At 39.6% G+C, this 22,304-nt stretch overlaps 1 protein-coding gene across 8 annotated transcripts in view; it reads left to right on the forward strand.

Moving 5' to 3' along the window:
- The window catches only part of SLC4A4 (solute carrier family 4 member 4), an 893,491-nt gene that overhangs the window by 750,502 nt on the left and 120,685 nt on the right, over positions 1-22,304 (forward strand). For all 8 annotated transcript variants that reach the window (XM_078676409.1, XM_078676410.1, XM_078676411.1 and 5 more), the window contains exons 9-13: positions 8,025-8,112; positions 11,116-11,270; positions 15,853-15,957; positions 18,305-18,479; positions 21,620-21,753. In XM_078676409.1, coding sequence (XP_078532535.1) covers positions 8,025-8,112; positions 11,116-11,270; positions 15,853-15,957; positions 18,305-18,479; positions 21,620-21,753 — 657 coding nt within the window. The remainder of the gene's footprint in view (positions 1-8,024; positions 8,113-11,115; positions 11,271-15,852; positions 15,958-18,304; positions 18,480-21,619; positions 21,754-22,304) is intronic.

Here is a 22,304-nt window from a genome sequence, read left to right on the forward strand (position 1 = left end):
TTTAAACTTTTGTTTAAAAGGTTTTTAAGTTGATTAAATATATTACTTGTAACCCGGTTTACTAAAAATAAAATAAAAAATAAAATTGTAGGTGATGGTGAGTAATGTTTTTATTTATTGTTTGATAATAAATATTGATAAAATTAAATTAGTATATTTAAATGTTATTATTTAATACAGTTACTTTGATGAGCTAGTGCACTGTATATTTTTATCTTAATAATCCTAAATTATCAATACATATTTCAAATTATTTTACATTTATATTATACTTTAAAATATTTTTATACATTTTTTAAAGAATCCAAAACTTTAGTAATTTTCCCTACACCTTCCAGTAGGGATGTCCCCTCCCCAATAGGAGATATCTCCACCAACACGCGAAAAGTGAATAGAAGTAACTTGAAGATAATGTGTAAAGTGTTTGTGCAACACCTCACAAAAAGATCCCACACCAGGTTTAGAAAAATAGTATCTATTTTAATAAATAAAATAAGACCAAAATGACAGAATTACAATCAGGAAAACCAAAGATAATGAATGTTAAAGTTTTAACCGCTTAAACGCGGCAGCAATTCCGCCGCGGTGCGGCGGGTTAATGGAGTGGGCGGGGCCACGTCAGTCAACGGACGTGTGCAGCTCTACGAAGGTAGTGCACGCGACGGCCGTTGGCCGACAGAAGCACGCAAGGGGTTAAGTTAAAATAGCGCCAAAAAGCACAAAGCGCTAATAAGGGATACCTGGTCGCGCCAGACCGGTACAAAGTCACAAATTCAGGCCAACCGCGATGGAGTATGGGCCGCCTACATGGACCAGGTTAGGTCCACTGAACAAAGTACCTTGAATCCTGATTGCAGAGATACGAGGCAAGAAGAGTTGCGCAGTCAAATTGATGCATTGTTTCCGAGGTGCAGTGAGGCTGCGGTGCACAGTCCTGTGCATCATTGTCAAGGATCTTGGCAACGAGGTTTGTGATGTGAAGTCTGAGCATCGAGGATGCGATGCGCAGCTCAGGTGATGTGTCGGTTCCGAGGGGCTGTGAGGCAGTGATGCGAGCAAAATCTTTGAGCTCATATTGACGAGGGGTGCAAGGACTTGGGTCGGAGTTGTGCCACACCATTGGCAATGCATCGGTTCCAAAGATGCGAGGTTGATGCAGACTTTTTGCCCTAGGCACACTCCACACAGCAGCAGCGATTCATCAGTTCTGCTCAAGGAAGCGCTGCACAGCCAAGGAGATGCGTCAGCTTGGCTCGATGATGCGCTGATCAGCAGATGAGATGCATCGGTTCCACTAGTATGCACCTTAGGCCCACTTGAAGGGTCTAGGACCGGGGTGGCAGCACTTGCCAGGGTAGACTCACACATGGCAGAGTCCAGGTTCATTTGCAAGGTTGTTGGACGCCTGTTATGTCCCTGAGGCTTCAGATAAGGCGGGCCCCAAAATAGCCTTTGGAGTCACTTTGGGTTCAAGAGATGCAGGTCCAGTCCTTCTCGCCCAGACAATAGGGCTGCAGGGAGCACAGCAAAGCAGGAGTCCAGCACAGTGACAGTCCTATCAGCAGCACAGCAGTCCTTCCTGGCAGAGTATCCACAGGTCCAGAAGTGTACTGAAGTGATGGTGTCTGAGGTCCAGTACTCGGTGGTACCTTTGAAGTGGGGGAGACTTCAAAGTGCTGCATGCCCACAAGTAGCATTTAATTTACAGGCGCTGGGCACATATATTGCACAGCACTAGGGATTTTATAAGTTCATTAATTGGTTCTAATCCAATTCTACCATGTTTTAAGGAGCACGCACAAGCATTTACGCACTATGCAGCAGTGGTAAAGTGAACAGAGTATTAAAGTCTACAAAAATAGATTCAGCAAAAAGAGGAGGAGGAAGGCAACATGTTTGGAGGTGACCCTGCAGAAAGGCCCATTTCCAACAATATTGTTTTAGGAATGTAATGTTGGAATGAATTTCAATATCATTCCTTGAGAGAGCATGCTAGTCCTTTAGCTGCAATGAGATTTGGCATTTATTTTTCCACGACTAGAGAAACTACACATATAGCAAAAACAGCACACACTAGATTTAGAAAATGACTGCATTAAGATTACAGGCTAGTGGTTCAATTACAGTCACTCTAGCCCATTGTCAATGAGTGAGAATAATCTCATGGGAACCTATTCGGATGAAGTTATCACATATTTAACAAGTTACACTAGATTGCCTTTTCCTCCTATCCATAACAAGGAGGTAAGACGGGTGCAACATTATTAAATACTGGGTTTCCCTTTAAACTGACAGGCATTCTACTTGGTTTTCTTTTGGTCCCCCTTCCCTATTATCCTCTTTATTTTAACAGTTAATCTGCTCATATTTGATGTTCCACCCAAAACATCCTCTGTGTTTCTATCTAGTCTGTGACTCTGGTGTCCCTGTATCCTCAGGAGTCCACAAGCATTAGTTCCTTTTTCTTAAGCTCAAATCTCCTTTTTGTGCTTAGTCTCGACTGCTCATGACTTCTTGCAATCCTCTGCCTTCTCCTTTTCTTCCTCGTTCCTGTACCATTTTACTAGCATTTTCTATACTATTATAGCTCCTCGACCTCTTCCTCCATCCAGAGCTGCTCACTGTTCAGTATTGTCACTCCCCTCCCAAAAAATCATCCAAGTAAGGCAGAAACGTCAGTAGACCTAAGACCAAATTGTTATAGAGCATATTGAATACCCTTGCCACCTTCCCTTATCTACACGCTGCAAACTAAGGGCCTGATGCACAAAGGTAAACTTACACTTTTTTGTACGTTTACAATTGTTTGCGATTCACAAAGGTATTTTACTAGTAGTATCTTAATGACTCTAGAGTTTTGTCAAATAAAAAGATGGACTGTCCTCTCTTTTTCTCTGCAGAGACTCTGCAGTAGTAAAGATACTACTAGTAAAGTACCTTTGTGAATAGCAAACAGTCAATCAATCGCAAACTCACAAAACTTTAGTGTGTTCTTTCTATGGTGACAGGAACTCTAAGGCAGCAATTTCAATTTTCATTTTTATTCGATTCATACATGGTGTATCATAAAACAGTACCTAAAAACTACAATTCATTAAAAAAAGAAAAACAAATTTAGTACGATAAAAACATAGACAATAAGATACAGGTCACACTTTAGCATACCGCAGGTAAAGACTTTCTTCTCATTTGAGTTGCCCTAAGAAACCTTGCAAGTACCACACATGTGTAAAAATTTGGAAGAAGTTGCGCAAATGTGTAAATGCCGGCCTGCATTGTTTAAAATTTAAAGATTTCAATAAAGCAATAATAAAAGATCTTCTCAGGTCTGTATAAAGTTTACAAAAGAACACTATATGTATGGTTGCTTGTTTAGACACATTATCACAAGGGCAAAGCAGTAGATCATTTGACCAATTGTTAGCAGTTGGAAAACTTATCAGGCTGTGGAATATATTTAGCCTGAAACGCGTTAAAACAAAACTGTACTGGGCATTAAAAACATTAAAAGGATATGGTTGCATAGAAAAGGTGGTCAAAACCATTTGGTTATGTTGAAAAGTTGGTTTGGCCAATTCCACACACAATCTCAAATCCTCTAGTAAAATTAGACACTCTGTCTTTAGCGCTTTCCTCGAGATGTATGTCAGAGATTCAGGTATATCATAAAATTATGGATGACCAATATTTGTCATAAAGTTCTTAATAAACTTTAGCCAGGAGATTTTAAAAGCAAGCTCTGAGTCACAACAGTCCTTTACTATGGCGCGGTTCAAGTAGTCTGAGGTCCATATTTTGTGCCAAAGCAGGGCTGGCTGAATCTTGATCAAATCTATTAAGTAGTTAGCTCCCTGTTCAGAGTGACATACAAAGTTTGATCAGTTAGAAGGAAGTGCTAAAAGATTTTGAAAAAAGGCATTTTCCACCACCCGTAGAGATTCAACATTTGCGTGCCCCCATATTTCATAACCGTACATTGCAATAGATCTGCATTTTGCAGTGTATATGGTTAACATTTCTCTTGGTTGGATACTCCCCAATTTCCTTTCAAAATTGCGAAGAGCCATGATAGAGCTAACAAACTGCAATCTTCTCGAGTTGATAGTACTTTTCCAATCCCCTTCACAATCGAATAAAATACCCAAATATGAGAAAGTCGGGGTAAAAGGTAAAATATATTTTCCTATAAAAATGTTATGACACTAAGTTGAGTTATGGCCCACTCATAAAAAAAGTCTTACTTATATTAATTTGTAGCCCCAGATTGCCCATAAAAAGGACAAAACTGCGAAGGAGACTCTGCAAGGACAAAGGGGTGTGCCCCATGAGTACCGCGTCATCCGCTTAAAGCAGAACAGGGTTTGGCCGGTGCTTAACGTGTGGCAAACCGCACACATACTATCGAGTGTGTTACCCAGGTTATTATTATACAAGTTAAATAAAAAAGAGGCAAGTACGCACCCTTGATGAACCCCTTTTTCAATGTTAAAGGGGCGTGTACATTCTCCCTTTATACCGAAACATGCCCTTACGTTACTGTTTGAATATAAGTGTCCTAGAAAGTTGATAATACTACAATCAATACCCATTCAACTCATTACAAACCATAGCTAATTGTGGATTACACAATCGAAAGATGATGATAAATTTAAAAAAAAACATGTACAAGGTACCACTTTTGATATACGTATATTTACCAAGTAGCTGTTTCAAATTGATGGCTTGCTCCGTGGTCCCAATGCCCTGACGGAATCCATATTTTAAGTCAGAGATATTATTGCAATCCGCCCAAGTTTGTAGTCTACCTAAAAGAATACGGCCAACTACCTTAATCAGCAAATCTAGTAGGGAGATTGATCTATAATGCGCTGGGCAGTTGCGATCATCCCTCTTAAATATAGGTAAAATCTGGGACTCTACCCATGATGAAGGGAACCCCACACTCTGGTAAGATCTAAAAATATGGGTAAGAAGTCGGCCCCAGAGATCGATATTAACTTTAAACAGGTCAATTGGGACCGCATCAGGTCCTGGAGCTTTATTTCTCTTACTTGAACTAATAGCAAGGAAAACCTCTTCCAGGGTGAAGTTTAGAGCAGATCAATCTTTTACGGGAGTGAATGTCGGGGGAGCTAACGTAGGATCTAAATCTGGATGATCCATACCACAATCTGTATTAGCTGAATATAAGGTGGAAAAGTGTGCTACCCAATCCTCTTCAGTCACTGGAGCCTCTATTTTGGGCTTATCACCTTCACTAAAAAATGGGGAGTTGATAACACGCCAGAATTTTGGTGGTATCATTACTACAGCTAGCCTCATACAGTTTCTCCCTGGTCTCCTCTCTTAGGGCTTTTTTTTTACATGTTTTTCAGGTAAGCCTAAGCAGGCAAGGGGGGGGGAGAGATTCAGTGGAGAGAGGATAGGAGCATGGGAGGTAGACCAAGAATGAGCAGGAGAAAGAGGAGGGGGAGGGTGAAGGAAAACACAACTGGGAGATGAAGAAAAACAGTGTTTGATGTCCGGTGTGCTGTGATCCCAGTGGAAGAGGTATTATTCCCACACTTTCGCTGTGTGTGGTTTCATTTGCGCTGTGGACTCTCTCAGAGGGGTCTCTGAAACTCCAGGGCATATTTATTTATTTTATTTTAAAAGTTTTATATAGCACTGGCTAGACTCGGAGATATCATAAAATGGCCAGTATGTCTGAATCTCAAGCATTGTTGTAAAAATTAACTAAAATCCACTCAGAAGATGCAGAAAAATCAATAGAAACAATTTGATAAAAAGTGCTAGGTGACTTAAGATTTACATTGGTGGAGGATACTTTATTTAACACATAGATGCAAGGACCACCCTTCTTTCTGCCATGCCTTGATGGAATAGCCGGAGAGTTAAAAGTTTTAAAACCATTAAGATGACATGGATCAATAACCCAAGTTTCTTGTAAACAAACTATAGTAAAGTTAGTTGTGAATTCAAGCTAAGTGGGAGAATTGAGCTTGCTACGCCGCTCCACTACATTCCAACATAGAACTGTGATGTTATTTAAATCTGGAGACATAGATTCCACAGTTAACTCTTTGCTTAATGGGGATTGTTCTGCGATCGTTGGGACTTTAAAACCCGTCTCTGGCTGTATATTATTGACAGAAGTCAGAATTGTGGGACCAGGATTTTGCGAAATGGTTCCTACCAATGATTTATCATTTATTCAATCTACCCCAGTAAGGCTGGAGAGACTATAAAACCTGTTGGAGTTTGCAGTAGAGTACAGGAGGGGATTTACATAGTTTGAATTTGTGGGTGGTGGTTGCGGTGTACATTGAATTGAGGGGAATTGTTGTTTCAAAGCATTTGGCTGACTGAACAGTTGTCTTGGGGGCTTATAAAAGAAACCAAACAGGAGAATTATAATTTGATTTTGGGTTGGGAGCATTGACTTTGCATGACCCAGTATGTCGTTTGCCAGTCCTGGGGATTTAAAAGTGAGCACCACACAGTCACCCTGAAACACTTTAGTACCCCTTCCGACCCACCCAACCCGTCTGGCCATCTTGAATTCTGAAACGAGTGTTCCCCCAAACCCGACTTCAGAATTTATTCAATTGAGGTTTATTTCTCAGTTAGTCCCGTGATTCGTGGTGCGGTGACTCTATGGGCGGAAAGTTTGCCAAGATGTCCACATTCAGGGTAACATCAGGGAGGTCTACTCGATCCATGACAGGCTGGGGATTTGTAAGGACTGTTCTCCCTGCATGGGTATTAGACTTGGAGACTGGGCCCATTAATAGGATCCAGTCAAATAGGAATGAGGAAGGTTTTGATTACCCAGGTAGGATGTCTACTTTTTTTTTTTTGTTATAATTTTTTATTAGCATTTCATATTTAAAGACAATTTCATATATAAATATAACAATATCTCAATCCATCCATGAAATAAATACCAAATTACATAAACATCTTATTCCAATACGTTATGAAAAAGAGAATAAATATATGATATATTATGAAATAAAGTTATTCAGACATTCATTAACTGAAGAGCACCATCAGTAAAACATCGCATTGAAAGTCAGGAGGCCATGGATCGTGACAAATCAGACAATATCTATACTATACAATATTAAATCGAAATAAGAGGATAAGAAAGCTATATGTACATAATGTGAAAGAAGACAATGTCATCAGTCTAAGTGTGGAAGCCTAAATCTATTAGGATCTAAATATCATAATATCAGTACAATTGAAAAACAGAGCTGTAAATATATCTAATAACAGTAGCAAATACATTGTAATAGAGAAGAAGAAGAAATGAAAATAAAGTATAATAGATGAGTTAAGGTGAAGAAGTGTGTTGTAAAGAGGTAGAAGGATGATTTCCCACAGAAACACCATCCATGGTGACGTATTCAGAAAAAACCTGTTGGCACTTCATACCATTTCCGACATTTTCCTGTGGAATTTCATCAGTCACATGAGCATATTATGAGCATAAGATTCCAACAGTTTTGATTCCGTGAATTAGGTTTGAAATTTTCTTTTCAGATTCTGCATTTATGTGAACTGCAGTTCAACTTATTTGTGGAAAATGCTTTGTGAATCAGATCCCGGATGCTCAACCCTCCATTGCTAATTTGAAAAGTTTAGGCTTTTGAGTTATTCAACTCACAGATCTAAAAGGTCAAATAAAACATTAATTTATACCTCGCTCATTTTGGTCAACTTGTTTCATGTTCCATCCTCAGGTGCTGTAGAAAAGAAAGATGTCCCTTGATAATATGTTCAGAACACTGCACTCGTGTTCCGCTATTTAAAGGGTTTTACCAGACTCAATGCACATGCAGAAGAAGAGGCTATGCAAATTCTCGCAGAGAAATGACTTGAACAAATAGCTCTACTATAGTAGAGTGGCTACCTACCTCTGATGTGCCTCTTTGCTGAACCTGTTAATGTCATCATGCACATTTTGCATGTTTTCCACCCATTTAACTCTCCGTGACGCCATCTTTCTTCTCCGTTAGATTTCTGTTTATCCTTTTGGGCCCTAAAGGTAAAGCCAAGTCGTACCATGAGATCGGCCGCTCGATAGCCACCTTGATGTCTGATGAGGTAAGTTCATTTAATTTTCCATTTACACATTTCTTTTAATTGTCACATCAGTTACAGGGTTGCTGTTTTAGCTCATTGTCCAGGACAATACCAAGTTTCAGACAATGGTCCTTATTTGGAGTTTTGCAGACCAGGTGAACCACCATAAACTGGTGGATCAAGTGCTCCACCAACCTCATGGTTCACCCTCCCCATTTAGACGCAGTTGAATCTCAAGTTTTCTAACAGTAGAGCCTTAGGTCTCCTATGTGAGAAATTCTTCACCTGCCAAACCATCCACAATATGGCCAGCAGTTCATAGTGACGAATGACTGTTTACGACATGGAGCCCATCACTAGATTTACCTGCCTGGAACCAACATTCAAGATAAGTGGGCAGGAAACCACCCCCCTGTGCTTAAGGGCATTCTAAGGTTTGTTTTCCAAAAACAAACTCCTGCTTTGACAGTTTGTTTCTGAAAAGTAATGGTGAGTGGACCAAACCAACATGGCACCCATTGGCACATCCCTCAGCTTACAGTGAGGCGCCTCAAAGAGTGCTCCACTGTAAGCTTAGATATCCCTGCTAGGCTGCTGTGGATATCTATACTGGGCAGGCAGCCCTCTGCCTTACCCTGCGTGACCTGGTGAGCTAGCCATCCAAATAGCCCCTATCCCACCTTACAAAAAAAAGCCCTATTGTTCATTACACAGTATTAATATTTTGTAGGTGTAAACTAAAGACATTTCACATTCCACATATTGAATTTAATGTTAACTAAGCCCATTTACAAAATAAAGTTCAGTCAATAATCATAGAATTGCAGTTACCTTTTTTTAAAGGTAACTGCAATTTTACTTATTTGTGGAAATTGCTTTTTTAAAAGCAATTGTACACTTGTGCTGTTCACAGATTTTCACGGAATCCAGAAGTGCAAAGAGAAATGTAGAAAACCCATACATTTACAGGTGTATTCTTGTTACGCTAAACTTACTCTTTCCACAAATTTAAGTGTCATCTGCACCACCACCCACAAATATCCTTAGGATACCTTTGTCATTTGCAGGTGGAAATGACACTTTTTGAATACCTGTTTACTTAGGTGACCAAGGTACCTAGGATTCTGCAGCCCAGGTCAGGAGGCAGGTCCTTCTCTTTCTTAGGTCCACTCATTTCGAACAAACTCCCTCTGGAGTTACGGAACATTTGTGCCCCCTCAGAATTCCAGCAGAAATTGAAACCTTGGCTTTTCAATCGAGATTAATAGTGAGTTCTCTTAGATAAGTCCACCCATGTGCTGCTTAGTGCCAGGACACTCCCAGGAGTATCAGTGCGCTCCATAAATGCCTGTTACATTATATTACAACACTGAGGCATTCCGTGAATATGTAGAGGAAGGAGGCCGAAGGCTGATTGCTTTATAAGGTCGTGGACCTCCGAGGCGACTTGTCATACCCTTATAAATTATGGCATGGTGTACTTTATTCCTTATAATACACTTTTATATTATTACCCTTCCCACAAATCACTTGAATCCTTGGTGTATTACTCTTTCATATGACAGAGACAAGATGTTTGCAGACATGAATAAAAGTAGAATCTGTAATGCAAAAGTAAAAACACTAAAAAGCAGTTACATATTTTTTGCAAAATGTATTAGCATATGTTTAATAGAAGTCAGATTTTGAACAATAGCTGTCAATCAGATTGTGTAGAAACATGAAGAAATTCTATCTTTTTGTATATTTACCTAAAATGGGCAAAAAATAAACGTTACCATAAATATCTCCTTTCTGCAGACCATTGTTCATTTAGAACAAAAGAAAGCAGAAGCAGGAAAGCCAGGTTTCGCTTTTGCAGTGTAACCTGCAGCTTTAATTATGATAGTGTCCCGTCTTTCATCTTGGCTGCTGCCTCTGGAAGGGGGCATCATGATGTCAGAGCTCAATTGTAGTAAGTTATTACAGTTGAGCAGCTGCATCATTTCTTTATTACATGTTCATTTAGGTTTGAGAGGCAATTTGTATGCTCTTTCCCTAAAAAACATTTCATCTTCCGATTTATGTATGATAACGGCCTACTGTCAAAAGGCACGATTGGCAAAGCATTGATGACTGTGGAAAGTAGTACTGCAGGAGTACTCTTTTACATATTCTTATGTCTTTTTTCAGCTGGGTCTGAAACGTCCAACTACCTATTAGTAAACGTGCAAAGTGGGCACAGTTCCTATATGTGCGAATTGTGTAAGAATGGTCCAATTTTTTTCCTATTTTAAATGTTTTGGGCAAAATTTACAAAGGTATACAAGAGTCCGTAAAAGAGTACTACAGGAGTACCACTTTATGTACTCCTAAATTCCTTTGCTAATAGACTCCCAGGTGTTTTAGTGATTACTGGATAAACATGTAGGTACTTATGTGTGTTCGTTTGCATGCGTCATATTCATCAACTTTTCTACATGTACTTCAGTTGAATTGTGCGCTAACAATTTGCTCATCACAAACGGAATCGCTTTTAAACACTGCGTTTTTCTTCAGTATTTCTCTTTTATTGTAACTTTACTATTTGGCTTGTCACCTCCCTTCTCCTTCTCTCCCCAGATGCCTTGCCTCTGAGTTTTAGTATCTCTCACCCATCATTGTTTTTCTGTCCCCTTTCCTCCTACCTTAATTCTTCTTTTCATTTGTCAAAATACAGAAATGAATTGCAATCCTCCCTTCATCTTCTAGCTCTTGTCCAAACCTCATAATACACATGGCACCTTTCCGCCTCCAATTGTTTTTGTCTGGTAATGGTGTCTTCAGCCTCTAAGTGGCCACTCTACTCACATCCATATATTTGTTTTATCATGTGACTGAATTATCTGTGTAGCAGCCGATGATGGGATTCTACTCTTGATTTTGCACACTCCCTACGTTTCCGCTGTTTGGCACGCTAACACAAAGCCTCTTTTTTTTATAATAATGTTAGACAGCTTGATTGAAGCTCTTGCTGCTGGAAACACCGATTTTCTCTTCCGGTAGGTGTTCCATGACATTGCCTACAAAGCAAAGAACCGGCAGGATCTAATCGCTGGAATCGATGAGTTCCTGGATGAGGTGATTGTACTTCCGCCTGGCGAATGGGACCCCACCATCCGAATAGAGCCGCCCAAATCCCTCCCATCTTCAGACAAAAGGTATTTATCTGAAAGGTACTTTCAGAAGGCCTCTTTTTCAGCCTTCTGTGTATCTCAAATGCAAATGTGTCATTTTCAGGTTCACGTAGGCCAAATCTATGCCGGATTTTCAGGATTATCACTTACTATATAAACGAGTGCCCTTTAGATACATTTCGCACAAGACAAGCCATTTCCTGGAAGAGGTCTGGCGAACAGCTGAAAGCCCAAACCTTGCTAAAGACTTAAAACACAGCATGCTTGATGCACTTTATTGAATCCTCCCCTAGCTATACACATTACCCGGCTGAATTGAATTAAGATTGGGGACCTATCTGAAATATAATTTGTAGTCGTACTCAACTACAAGACCAACTAATACTTGAGGGATTTATCCACTGTGCACTTTGGTCCATATTGTCCGAGCCAAAATCACCTAATTCCACACAAATCCTCTATTTTTGTATCCCTTCTAGTTTAGACAATCCTTGAGTAACAAAAAACAACCCTAGATCCTACAAACTAACAGCATATGTGTAATTGCACACAATCCCTATGTACATTTCATAAACAAGATCTAGTTAATATGTACCTTACGTTGTATGACATCATAAAGACATCTTATTCTGTAAATGACTTCATATTAGCTTGAAGATTAGGTGTTATTTTAAAATCTTTTATCCCCAAATTCTCCGTCACGAAAGACTATGGGCCAAAAGTGGAAATAAAAAATTCAAGGATACTTGAATAAATGTATCTAAATTTACCCTATGTGATTATCCTAAAAATGGCAGGCAATCAGCGCCCTTGGGCCTAAGATAGAAACTGCTTGTCTAATGTGTGCACCCATTTTGAGTGGCAAGTGAACAAATTCATTTAATGGATTTTAACTAAAGCACTAGCATTTTGAGATGAGAGGAGTGTCATGTCCATTGTTGTTTTGCCATTTGCTGTGTGCTAAAAAAAACAAAAATCTCCTTGGGATAGGAGCTCCTTTGTCATTAAATGCAAAACTCATGATTGTGCAGTATTCAGTATTGAGTATTAGAAATTAATACTCACATTCTAGCATTTTGTGTATCTAAAGCACCATAGGGAACTGGCTTTAAAACTCTCTTGGTGACAATGAGGGATAGAGTGTCCAAACCTTCTGTTAGCTGGTTGAAGTTGTATGTACAAAATATATTGTTTTAACAGATTTACAAAGAAGAAGGGGGCACCACAGCCTTTACAATGATTGGGAAAATGTAATAATAAAATAGTGAATGAAAAGGGAGCTGGGGGAAGGATGGTCGAAAAATGAAGGGGCCAGACAAAAAGTCATAATAAAATAAAAAATGAATTCAGATGTGGCACATCTGAGTCACTAGAGTGTTATACTAACCAAGGGCCATATGTGCAAAATCATTTTCATGGTCGGCAAATTGGGCCGCTTCCAACTGCACAAATGCTCTTTGTTATGTACAAAACATAAATTGTAATTTAGTAACATGTTCCCAAATCGCAATTAGTGTTTAGCAATTCGTTATTTGGAAGGGGCTTGTTTAGGGTGTCTCTTCCAAATACCGAAATGCAGTGGCATGTGTGAATGTTTTGTAACAGAATTACCGTCGCAAAAAAATCTTTTTTTACTGATACCTCAACGGTGGTGGTAACCATTCACAAATGGGAAAGGGTCACCATGGGAATGTTATGAATGTTGAAACAAATATTTTTTAAGAGCAGGCTGCCCACTCTTAAAAATTGAAACAAGTGTTTAATGTTACTTTCTTAAACACATCCTGTTTTTCTTTAAGGAAAGCAGACTGAATTTTAAAAAGATTTCTTTATTAAAAAGCAGTCTCAGGCATGGTGGTCTGCTGACCCTAGCAGGCCACCATACCTGTGATTGCTGCAATTCCTAATGGGTCACAAATTTCTACCTAGCTCATTCATACTCATGAAGACGGTCAATTGCGACCCCATTAGGAATTGCTATTACTAACTTGCATATTTTTTAACATTAGGAATTGCAATTTCCTAATTGAGGTTCACAAAGAATTACAATTCAGAATTTGCAATCCCTAAATTCTGTCCATATGACTCCAAATTCATTACATGCTCTTGTTTAGCTCAATTTGGTTATTTTTTATCATGTATGATATCCAACCTGAAAGGCATCTTGATGATAAAAGAAGAAATTAAAAACTCACTAGACTAAAACTGAAATAATGACTGCAACACTGAACAAAGAAAGGATTGTCAACAAAATAACGAGCATTTGCAAAGTAGTAGGTCTGGTGTTGGTCTCTAGCCTTTTGACTTTGGCAATTCTTGTTTTGTCATAGTTTGTGCAAAACCGTATTTGTTGGGGAAGCAACCAGGCAATCAATCCATAAAGAATAATTGGTTAAAGCCAAAAATATATTTTGGTTTGAAAAAACGCATATTACCAAAGTAGTTCCTGATGCCGATGATGACCACTTTGTGTGTGGATGTGCTTCTTGTGAAAGTTATACCTGACTGATGAGCCCTAATCATTTGGACAGAACTGTTCCCATTGGAGCAGGGTCAATACTGATTTGTATATTTCTGGGTCCAAACTGAGGAAGCATGTTGCGCATAATACCGATGGACTGGGATGCGACCCTGAGTAATTACCCATGGCTGAGATTAATTCAAGCCTTCCACCCATTACTTTTTGTATGCTTCCTTGTGAAAGGGCAGCATGCTGTAACTCAAAGTGACATCACCCAGTGGCTGAAGTGTGCTAACCCACTGCGCCATGATACATGCTGCAGTGTCTGGAAAAAATGTGAATGACACAACAGACTAATGAATGAAGTGTGGTCGAAAATCCCTATACATAACTATGGTATACACTTAACAGTGAAAAAATCAAAAGATTTTGGCTTCACTAGGCTTACAAAAAAGTCAAATGGTTTGCCGATGGATGCCAGCCTCTTGCCTTTGATAATGCTTTTTTGTAATATTTATGTAAAACTGTCTTACAAACAGACAGACTGAGAGGCTTGTACAGATAGACAGAGAGGCTTGCACAGACAGACAGAATTGCAAAGATAGATAGAGTGCAAAGATAGAAAGATAGATTAGGTTGCAAATGTAGATGGACAGACAGACAGACAGAGTTGCAAAGGTACATGGATAGATAGATAGATAGATAGATAGATAGATAGATAGATAGACAGGACAAAAAAACTGGAATAAGTGGCAGAGTTAAATTTATTAGTATGATTTAGTAAAATTTTGTATATATGCCGATAATGCAAAATCACTAAAAGCACACTCTAGGGCGTATAAGCAGGGTATATGGCTTACATTGGTTTACAAGTATAACAACATTCAAGAGCACTGAAAGCAAACTAGAAAGCCATACAACCAGGAAATATGGACTTAAGTGGTTTAAAAATATTTCAAAATACAAGAGCACTGAAGGCAAAGTAGAAAGCCATGCAAACAGGGAATGTGAACTAAATTGGTTTAGAAATATAATTGAAGACCTCAATTAAAATATATACAAGAATAAAATACAGAAGTGCAATTAGAAACACACTTCATTGCACACACACTTAAATAAATTACAACTTCTTGAAAACAGTTTCCAAGGGAATTTAGCATGCTGAGAAATAGAAACACATAAATAGAGAGCATCAATCACCATTTGTGTTGGTTGCTCTTTCATATGTGAGGGAATTGAGATAGACAGGAAAGGAATCCATTCCTGAGCAAGGCCATTCTAAAATATGTTCAATTACGGGATGCGAAGCTGTCACATAAGCTAAAGGCGTTTGCAGTAAGACCGACAAAAATTACTTCAGATAAATGCTGTGGGGTATGTGATTTTGATGAAAATCAATTCAGTCTTATCTGAAATGATGCTACTACCATGAAGACAATGAACAAGAGTGCAAAGAGAAGAATCCTTAGAGTACTTTCCTCCTTCGACGAAGTAGAGAAGCCTGCCATAGAAGTACTAGTACCCCAATCATCTTTAAGCAAGAGACTGTGATAGTATCAAAGTAGCCGACAGCTCTTATAGAATAGAGACCCCGCTCTTCCTCAGTGTGAAACAAATGTCATTGTGTGAATGGCCCACAGGCAGAGGGCCTCATTAAGAGCATATTGGGCCTTCCAGGATTACTACTCCTCCAGCAGTACTTTACTGCAATCTGTAACTGTACTTTTTCCACAGAGTTAGAATTTAATGTGGAATAACATGCAGGGACTGTGCTTATGCATTTTTTCCACATTTCTAATAGGGATGGATTTTGGCATGCAGATGAGTGGTGTTTCTGCACTTTTCTCTGAATTTCAAGAAAGCTTGCTGAAGGCACTCCCTCCACATTTGCCACATTAATTTTCCTCCTGATGATCCCCTTATCGAGCTCCAGAGTGCCAAGTTCAGAACTTCCCAACATGTGATAAAAAGAAATCTGAAAGCTTTTGTCAGATCGCATTCCACCTAGGTTGGAAACATAACAGTTGGCCAACTTTAAGTTGCCCTTCTCGGCAGATGAGAAATTAACAAGCTAATGCATTGATCTTGGGATATCACATGCAGCAAACAAGCTGAAACTGTACTTCTGCTTTTCACTTTTCTCAGAAAAAACATGTACTCAGGAGGGGAGAACCTGCCGAATGGTGATGCCGCTCACGATGAAGGAGGGGGCGGTCACGGCGACAGTGAAGAACTGCAACGAACAGGCCGGTGAGTGTTGGTCATCTATCTTAAATAGGATCTTTCACAGTGTGTTGACAATGCTCTTATTTTCTTTCCCAGAGCTTCTGTAAACAGTGTAGGTTACTTGGAACTGCGGTGGTGGGGCAGGGGGGTTAAACAAAAATAAAAAACGTACCTTCTCCGCCGCACGCATCTACTGCCGCCGCACGCCTCTCATCCTCTGATGAAAGCACCGGAAGCTCTCAGGCTTCCGGGCTCTCCCAGCCAATCACGACGCTGCAGAAGCAGCCTCGTGATTGACCTGAGGGTCCTGTTTGAACGCTCAAGTAGTGCCTAGAGGCCCAGCCAAGCTGCCATTTGCACTAGAGGAGTGCAAACCACTCCTCCCCTGCTCTGGCTTCATGGAGCCAGCCCTCCTGATAGAAAAAGAAAATGATAACATCTTGTTATTATCATTTTCTTTTTCTTTTTTTCACTGCTGCAATTGTAGTGGGGCGACCATCCTCCGCCTTAGCGGATGATCCGCCACTGTCTAAAGGCTTTATTTAAATTATTGATGAAATATTTTCATTATGCTAAGAAGTGCTTATAAACTTTGCTACCCTCTGAACACTCTAAGTCCTATTAACTAAACATAAACACCGGTGGGCGCAAGATACAATGGGGTACTAAGCGATGCAGCACGGTTGACAATGCCTATCATCTTTCACATGCACATAGATGTTTGTGGCAATAGGTGACGTGAGCACAGTGCTGAAACTGCATTGCGTTGCATTGTGCGAAACCCCTAATAATGTTTGCAAAGTAGGCTTAATGGGGCAGGAACACTTCAACACTCTTAGGACTCTACTCAAAGCCAGAGCAACTAAAGTCAAGTACCCTGGAATTATCGAGCCAGACCAAAACAGGTGCATACAGTGGGCAAAATGTAACGTATTTCCTTGCACAATGAGTGTGATTTCCATGAAATTACACTCGTTTTGATATTTTCTCTTAGATGAGTGTCTACGCCTAGAGTTTTGAACCAGAGGGTGTGCTTTTAGCACACAACTTATACAGGACACTCCTTGCGCACCTTTGCACAATGGCACAGGCTAAGTCGTGTTTAGGGATGCACAAAAAAGGCTTTTCTAGCCTGGCTGAAAACATTACCAGCGTATGACGCATAGCAAATATGGCGCTGCACTCTTTGTTCCCTTTGAACAAGGCAACACAGCAGACAGAGTGAATTTTGGAAAGTCTTGGCCAATCCATACTGACACGAAGGGCTAGATGTGCCAAATGCACAGCGTATAAAATGAAGCATTCCTTTCTGGCCGACTTGCACTTTATAATACTTTAAAATATACTGAGAGTCAGATGATACAATTTTGTAATGGATCCCATTTTAACACCATAATGCCAGAGTAATACAAGCGATTCAGGGGAAAAATACTGCCTACCAGATGGTTCCAGAGTTGGTTTTCTATTTGCCTTCTATGTGGGTTTCCTTGGAAGGTCCTTCCTTTGGTGGGTTTGAAGCTCTCCTGTTTGCATGCCCATGCACCCGCCGAAAATCCCAGTAGCTACTCTATATCTTGACTGCCAAAAAGAAAACTGGTGTATCACTATCTCCTCATCTGTAGATAAGAAGGTGCACCTCAATAAGCCATGGTCTAAATCCTGGCCCTCAGATTTACAGAGAGGACATAATCATTGAGCCAAGGGGAGACCCTTCCAAGAGCTCCAGACCTTCTCCAATGGTACTCTGTCAGATCTTAAAGGAAACATTATTCTCTGGATGTTTGGTCTAATGAGCATCATAAGCAGCCTTGCAATTTCTCTACCATGGCTAGATTAACTATTAAGTCATATTTTTTTGAAAGAACGGCAATGAGAAATTTTCAAGCTATAGCTTAAGAGTGAACGCACTCTTTTCAGCTCATTTTTTTAGAGTAGTCAGTGCATTTTTAAGATTCTGAGAGAAAGTATTATTGTGGTAAAAGTGTAGTGAGCATGTACTCAGATTTTGTTCAGTGTATTGCCGATCTCCTAAATAACCAGTATTGAACGTTAACAACAGACCCATGTGGATAGCCAACATTCCCTCGGGGTGAGGCGCACGTTTGCCAACAAATTAGCTCAATCGCGGTCTGTAAATCCCTTAAAATGCGGAAACATTAACAGTCTGAAAAAAGATAGACCAACCCATAGAGATATGTAGTCTCTCTCCAGACTCAGGCTGATCTCTTTCCTAATCCTACCTCTGGTACAGGAAACTGCATTTGAAATGGGGGAGAGGAGTTGAAAGCCTAGCCATTTGTAAGCTGTGCTTCGTTTTCGGCATCTATTTACGCTCAATGTTTTTCTTGCACTTTTTGTATTCTCTCTGTAGATTTTGTGGTGGGCTAGTCAAAGATGTGCAGAGGAAAATACCATTTTTTGCCAGTGACTTTTATGATGCTTTAAGTATACAGTCTCTTTCCGCCATCCTCTTTATCTATCTTGGAACAGTGACCAATGCTATTACCTTTGGGGGACTGCTGGGTGATGCTACAGACAACATGCAGGTGAGCTTGGTATCCATGTTACCCTTGTTACAGTCTTACTCTACATTATTAGGATGCATTTTAATATAGCAGTGCATTATAGTATACTTTAACACACCATCCCATCTCCATTCATTTTTGTTGTGTTCTGTGGTTTGCCTCTACTGCTCTTTAGTCCTCCTCATTTGAGCCCCTTTATTTCCACTATGTTTTAGATTGATTTGTGTTGTGAGTATAAACAAAGCTGCAGCAGCATTTGTATTTCATCGTGACTTTATTTCGGTAATAAATAAGCCACCCACATTTCTGGCAACATCTATGTTAAAAAATACAAATGTGAGGTTGTTTTTCGTTTAAACAATATGTTTAAGTAAGTTATTAAATGTTCCACAAACATGTTGTTGTTTGATTAAACAATCAACCTATTATTTACGTTTCTGAAGAAGGTTAAAATGGTTAAACAGTCATATCTGCAGTTTAGTTAATGGTTATACGCAGTAAAGAGTAGTTTACGAAAGAATTTGGGGTTTTAGGGAGTTGGAGACATTTCAAAAGCTATTGCACACATTTGTTGAAGTGTTTTAACGATTTCGAACTTGTAAGTATTAATGTGAGGTGTATTTGAGAAATTTAAACTTGTTCAGGTAGTTTGTTATGAAGTTCTAAATCCTAACTCGGATTTGATAATGTTCTCATGCTTTTTTCAAAGGTTCTAATTTTTGTTTTAATATGTTTAAAATCAGTCAGGTAGTATGTTAAGAATTGTAAGGATTTTTTGAATAGCTGAAACATTAGATTTAAATTCTAATTTAGTTCAAATGTTTTATTAAAATTCATTAAAATCCATTCAAACAAAGATATTGAAGGTGTATGCTAAAAGTAGTTAATGCACAACTTTTCATCAACTTGGAATTATTTGTGGAATAGTTTAAACAAGCTCATGGAGAAATGTAAATGCAGTTAGGATTTTTGGGTAAAATACTGTAAAAACGTTTTTCTGTTACGTGTTTTAGACATTTTAAATACACTTGAATTCTTATTCCTAAAGCATTGAGAATGATTGAGCAAGCAAGACCAACATTAAAAAAATTCCTGCAAAACGTTTTGATTATTTTAGCAAAGAATACCCTCCTGTAACATAGCTATTTTGAATTTGTTTAGTTGCTGTCTGCTTTGAATTACAAAAACCAACATTCAAAAATAATAAATGTTATTTTTGAAATGTTCTATAATATTTAATGTGCTAATTCCAACATTTAAATGATCCCGAGAAAGTTTTTGTGACCTTTTAGTTTGAAAGTCAATTTTTAACATATATCTGTCAAACTGCCAATTGCTGTTTTTTAAAACAATGCTTACATTTTATTTAGCTATTGATTTTTGTTTTTAACAGCACGTAATCCAGTTAATTTGTACAATTTCTCCTGTTAGCACCAACTAAATGGGAACCAACCTCGAACCATGAAAGTGGGGGGGGGGGGGGGGGAGGGAGCGTAATGGCCAGAGCTGCCGACCTCGGTGTTGGGACACCAGGTTCGAGTCTTGGCATCAGCTCAACATCCTGTTATTCTGGGCAGATCACTTAATCTCCTCATAAATTAATATGTCCTTAACTGGTTCTCAAGAAAAGTGCTGGTGTTGATGATTAAGTGCTGGTGCTGAGCACTGGAAACTACTGGCTCAAATTTAGCACTCACCTAATAATTAAAAAAGTATTTGCCCCAGGTTAAATCGATTTTCATATCTTCTATCTGCCTATACAGCATATTGATCTGCTTCTCCATACCTTCTCTACTCTTTTTGCCTTTCAGCATTGACCACCTTCCCTCTGACCCTTCTTTTGTGTTGCCTTTTCTTACGTTTATAGTCACCTGAAGTGGTGCCAAGTTTCAGATGGTATAACATTTAAAAACTAGGCAGCAGTACTAAACGTTTGTACTTGAATTTGAGCCTAAAATTTATGAAAGTTTGTGAATCACTTAGGGAAAAGTTAGGCCAGAACCACACTTTAACACCTGATGCAGATCAGTAGTTTACACCAAGGACATGGTCAATTGTACCCTATGTGGTAAAGAATGGCAGTTTCTATATTAACAAGCATATGACCTAATGGGTTCTAGGCTTTGATCATCATTTTGCAAAATTACTAGATTACAGCTGTACAAGTAGTGTTTTAGGGTGAAGAACTGTGAACATTTGTATTCTGCTCGTGCACTTCCTGGACTCCAAAGATAACCCAATCAATAAATATGAAAATTCCAGAATTGGGAGATACTACAACTGGACAGTGAAAGAGTTCTCTAGAACATGTCCTTAGTCACAGCGGTATCCAAGGAAACAACATGAACATGCTACATTTTACAAAATACTTTTTCCTAAATGTCAAGTCAGTAGCACCGATCAGACTTGTGCAACTAGATAGTAAATTAACCCATATTCCGTTTTTCAGCCAGCCAGATAATGTAGAAGAAGTTATATAAATAACCAATGGCCTGATTCTGACTTTGGCGCCGGCACGGCTGCGCCAAAGCCACGCAAGGACTGCCCGCCTCATTACAAGCTGAACTCGTGTGGGGCAGACGGTCTTTTGCCTTTCCCACGGCGGTGCTAAAAAAACAAGCACCGCAATGGGAACGGTAAAAATGTTCCAGTACGGCATGGACGGTGACGTCTTTGCCGTGCTGGGACTGGGGGTGCAAGCATACAGGGGGGCACATGTTGTGCCCCTCTGATTGCATCCCCATGGCAGGGGGGCATGAGGGCACTGTTGGGCCCCCTTTGTTCCTACACTGCCAGCCTTTTCATGGTGAGGCTCCCGCTTCGAAATGGCTCGCAGTGCCGGAACCCGTAATATGCTGAGCGGGACTGCGCCAGTCCTGCTCAGCATATTGCATTGTGGTGCCGCTCCACCACCGCAGGGAACGGTGGTTCCTTGGCGCAGCAAGTGGGCCTCCGCCGCTACGACCACACTCGTAATCAGGCCTTTAATCTATAGCGACTGGTCGATCAGGTCCCAAAAACAGAAAGAAGAGGGGAAAGGAAACACAGCGGAGTGTGCAACCTTTGTCGCGTGTTCAATTTGATTGACCAGTAGTTGTAGACTTGTTTTTCATGTGCATACAGGAACAGATTCTCCTACTCTATGTTTGTTTCTATTCCAGGGCGTGTTGGAGAGCTTTTTAGGAACAGCAGTCACTGGTGCAGTCTTCTGCCTTTTCGCTGGGCAGCCACTTACCATACTGAGCAGTACAGGTCCAGTTTTAGTCTTTGAGCGACTCCTATTTAATTTTAGCAAGTAAGTGAAAGGTGGTCAGTTTTAATTTACTCATTTATTTTGTCGTGCACTTATGCATTCGTTTATTAATGTGCTTATGTTTTATGTACAAGTGTATTAAGGTGCGCTGCATTTCTAACCATTAGTTTTTCATTAATGATTTGTTGACTTTTCCCACTTTAAAACATAGGGTCTGCCATGTATTATTTCACTGTCTGGTTAGTCCCTGTTCTTTAGAAGATGTGTTCTGTGTGTGATCCACAATTAGGTTAGACGGATGGGGGCAATATCTTATGGTAAAAGGACAAGAAGGGTTGTCCTGCTGGAGCATTCAACCTTGAGGCTTATGGGTAGATGCATCATTGTTTCCATTTGCGATTTCTAAATTGCGAAAATTAAGGAATCGCAATTTGGAAATCGCAAATGGCAATGCATGAAAATTTTGCAATTTATTTTGCGATTCGGTATTTTTCCTTGATTGCGATTCACAATTTGCGAATCGCAATTAAGGAAACCCTTCCCATTGATTCCTATGGGCCAAAAATACCCATAGGAATGAATGGGAAGGCAAT

Source organism: Lissotriton helveticus, chromosome 2_1, assembly GCF_964261635.1.
Source record: "Lissotriton helveticus chromosome 2_1, aLisHel1.1, whole genome shotgun sequence".
In the NCBI taxonomy this organism is placed as follows: domain Eukaryota; kingdom Metazoa; phylum Chordata; class Amphibia; order Caudata; family Salamandridae; genus Lissotriton; species Lissotriton helveticus.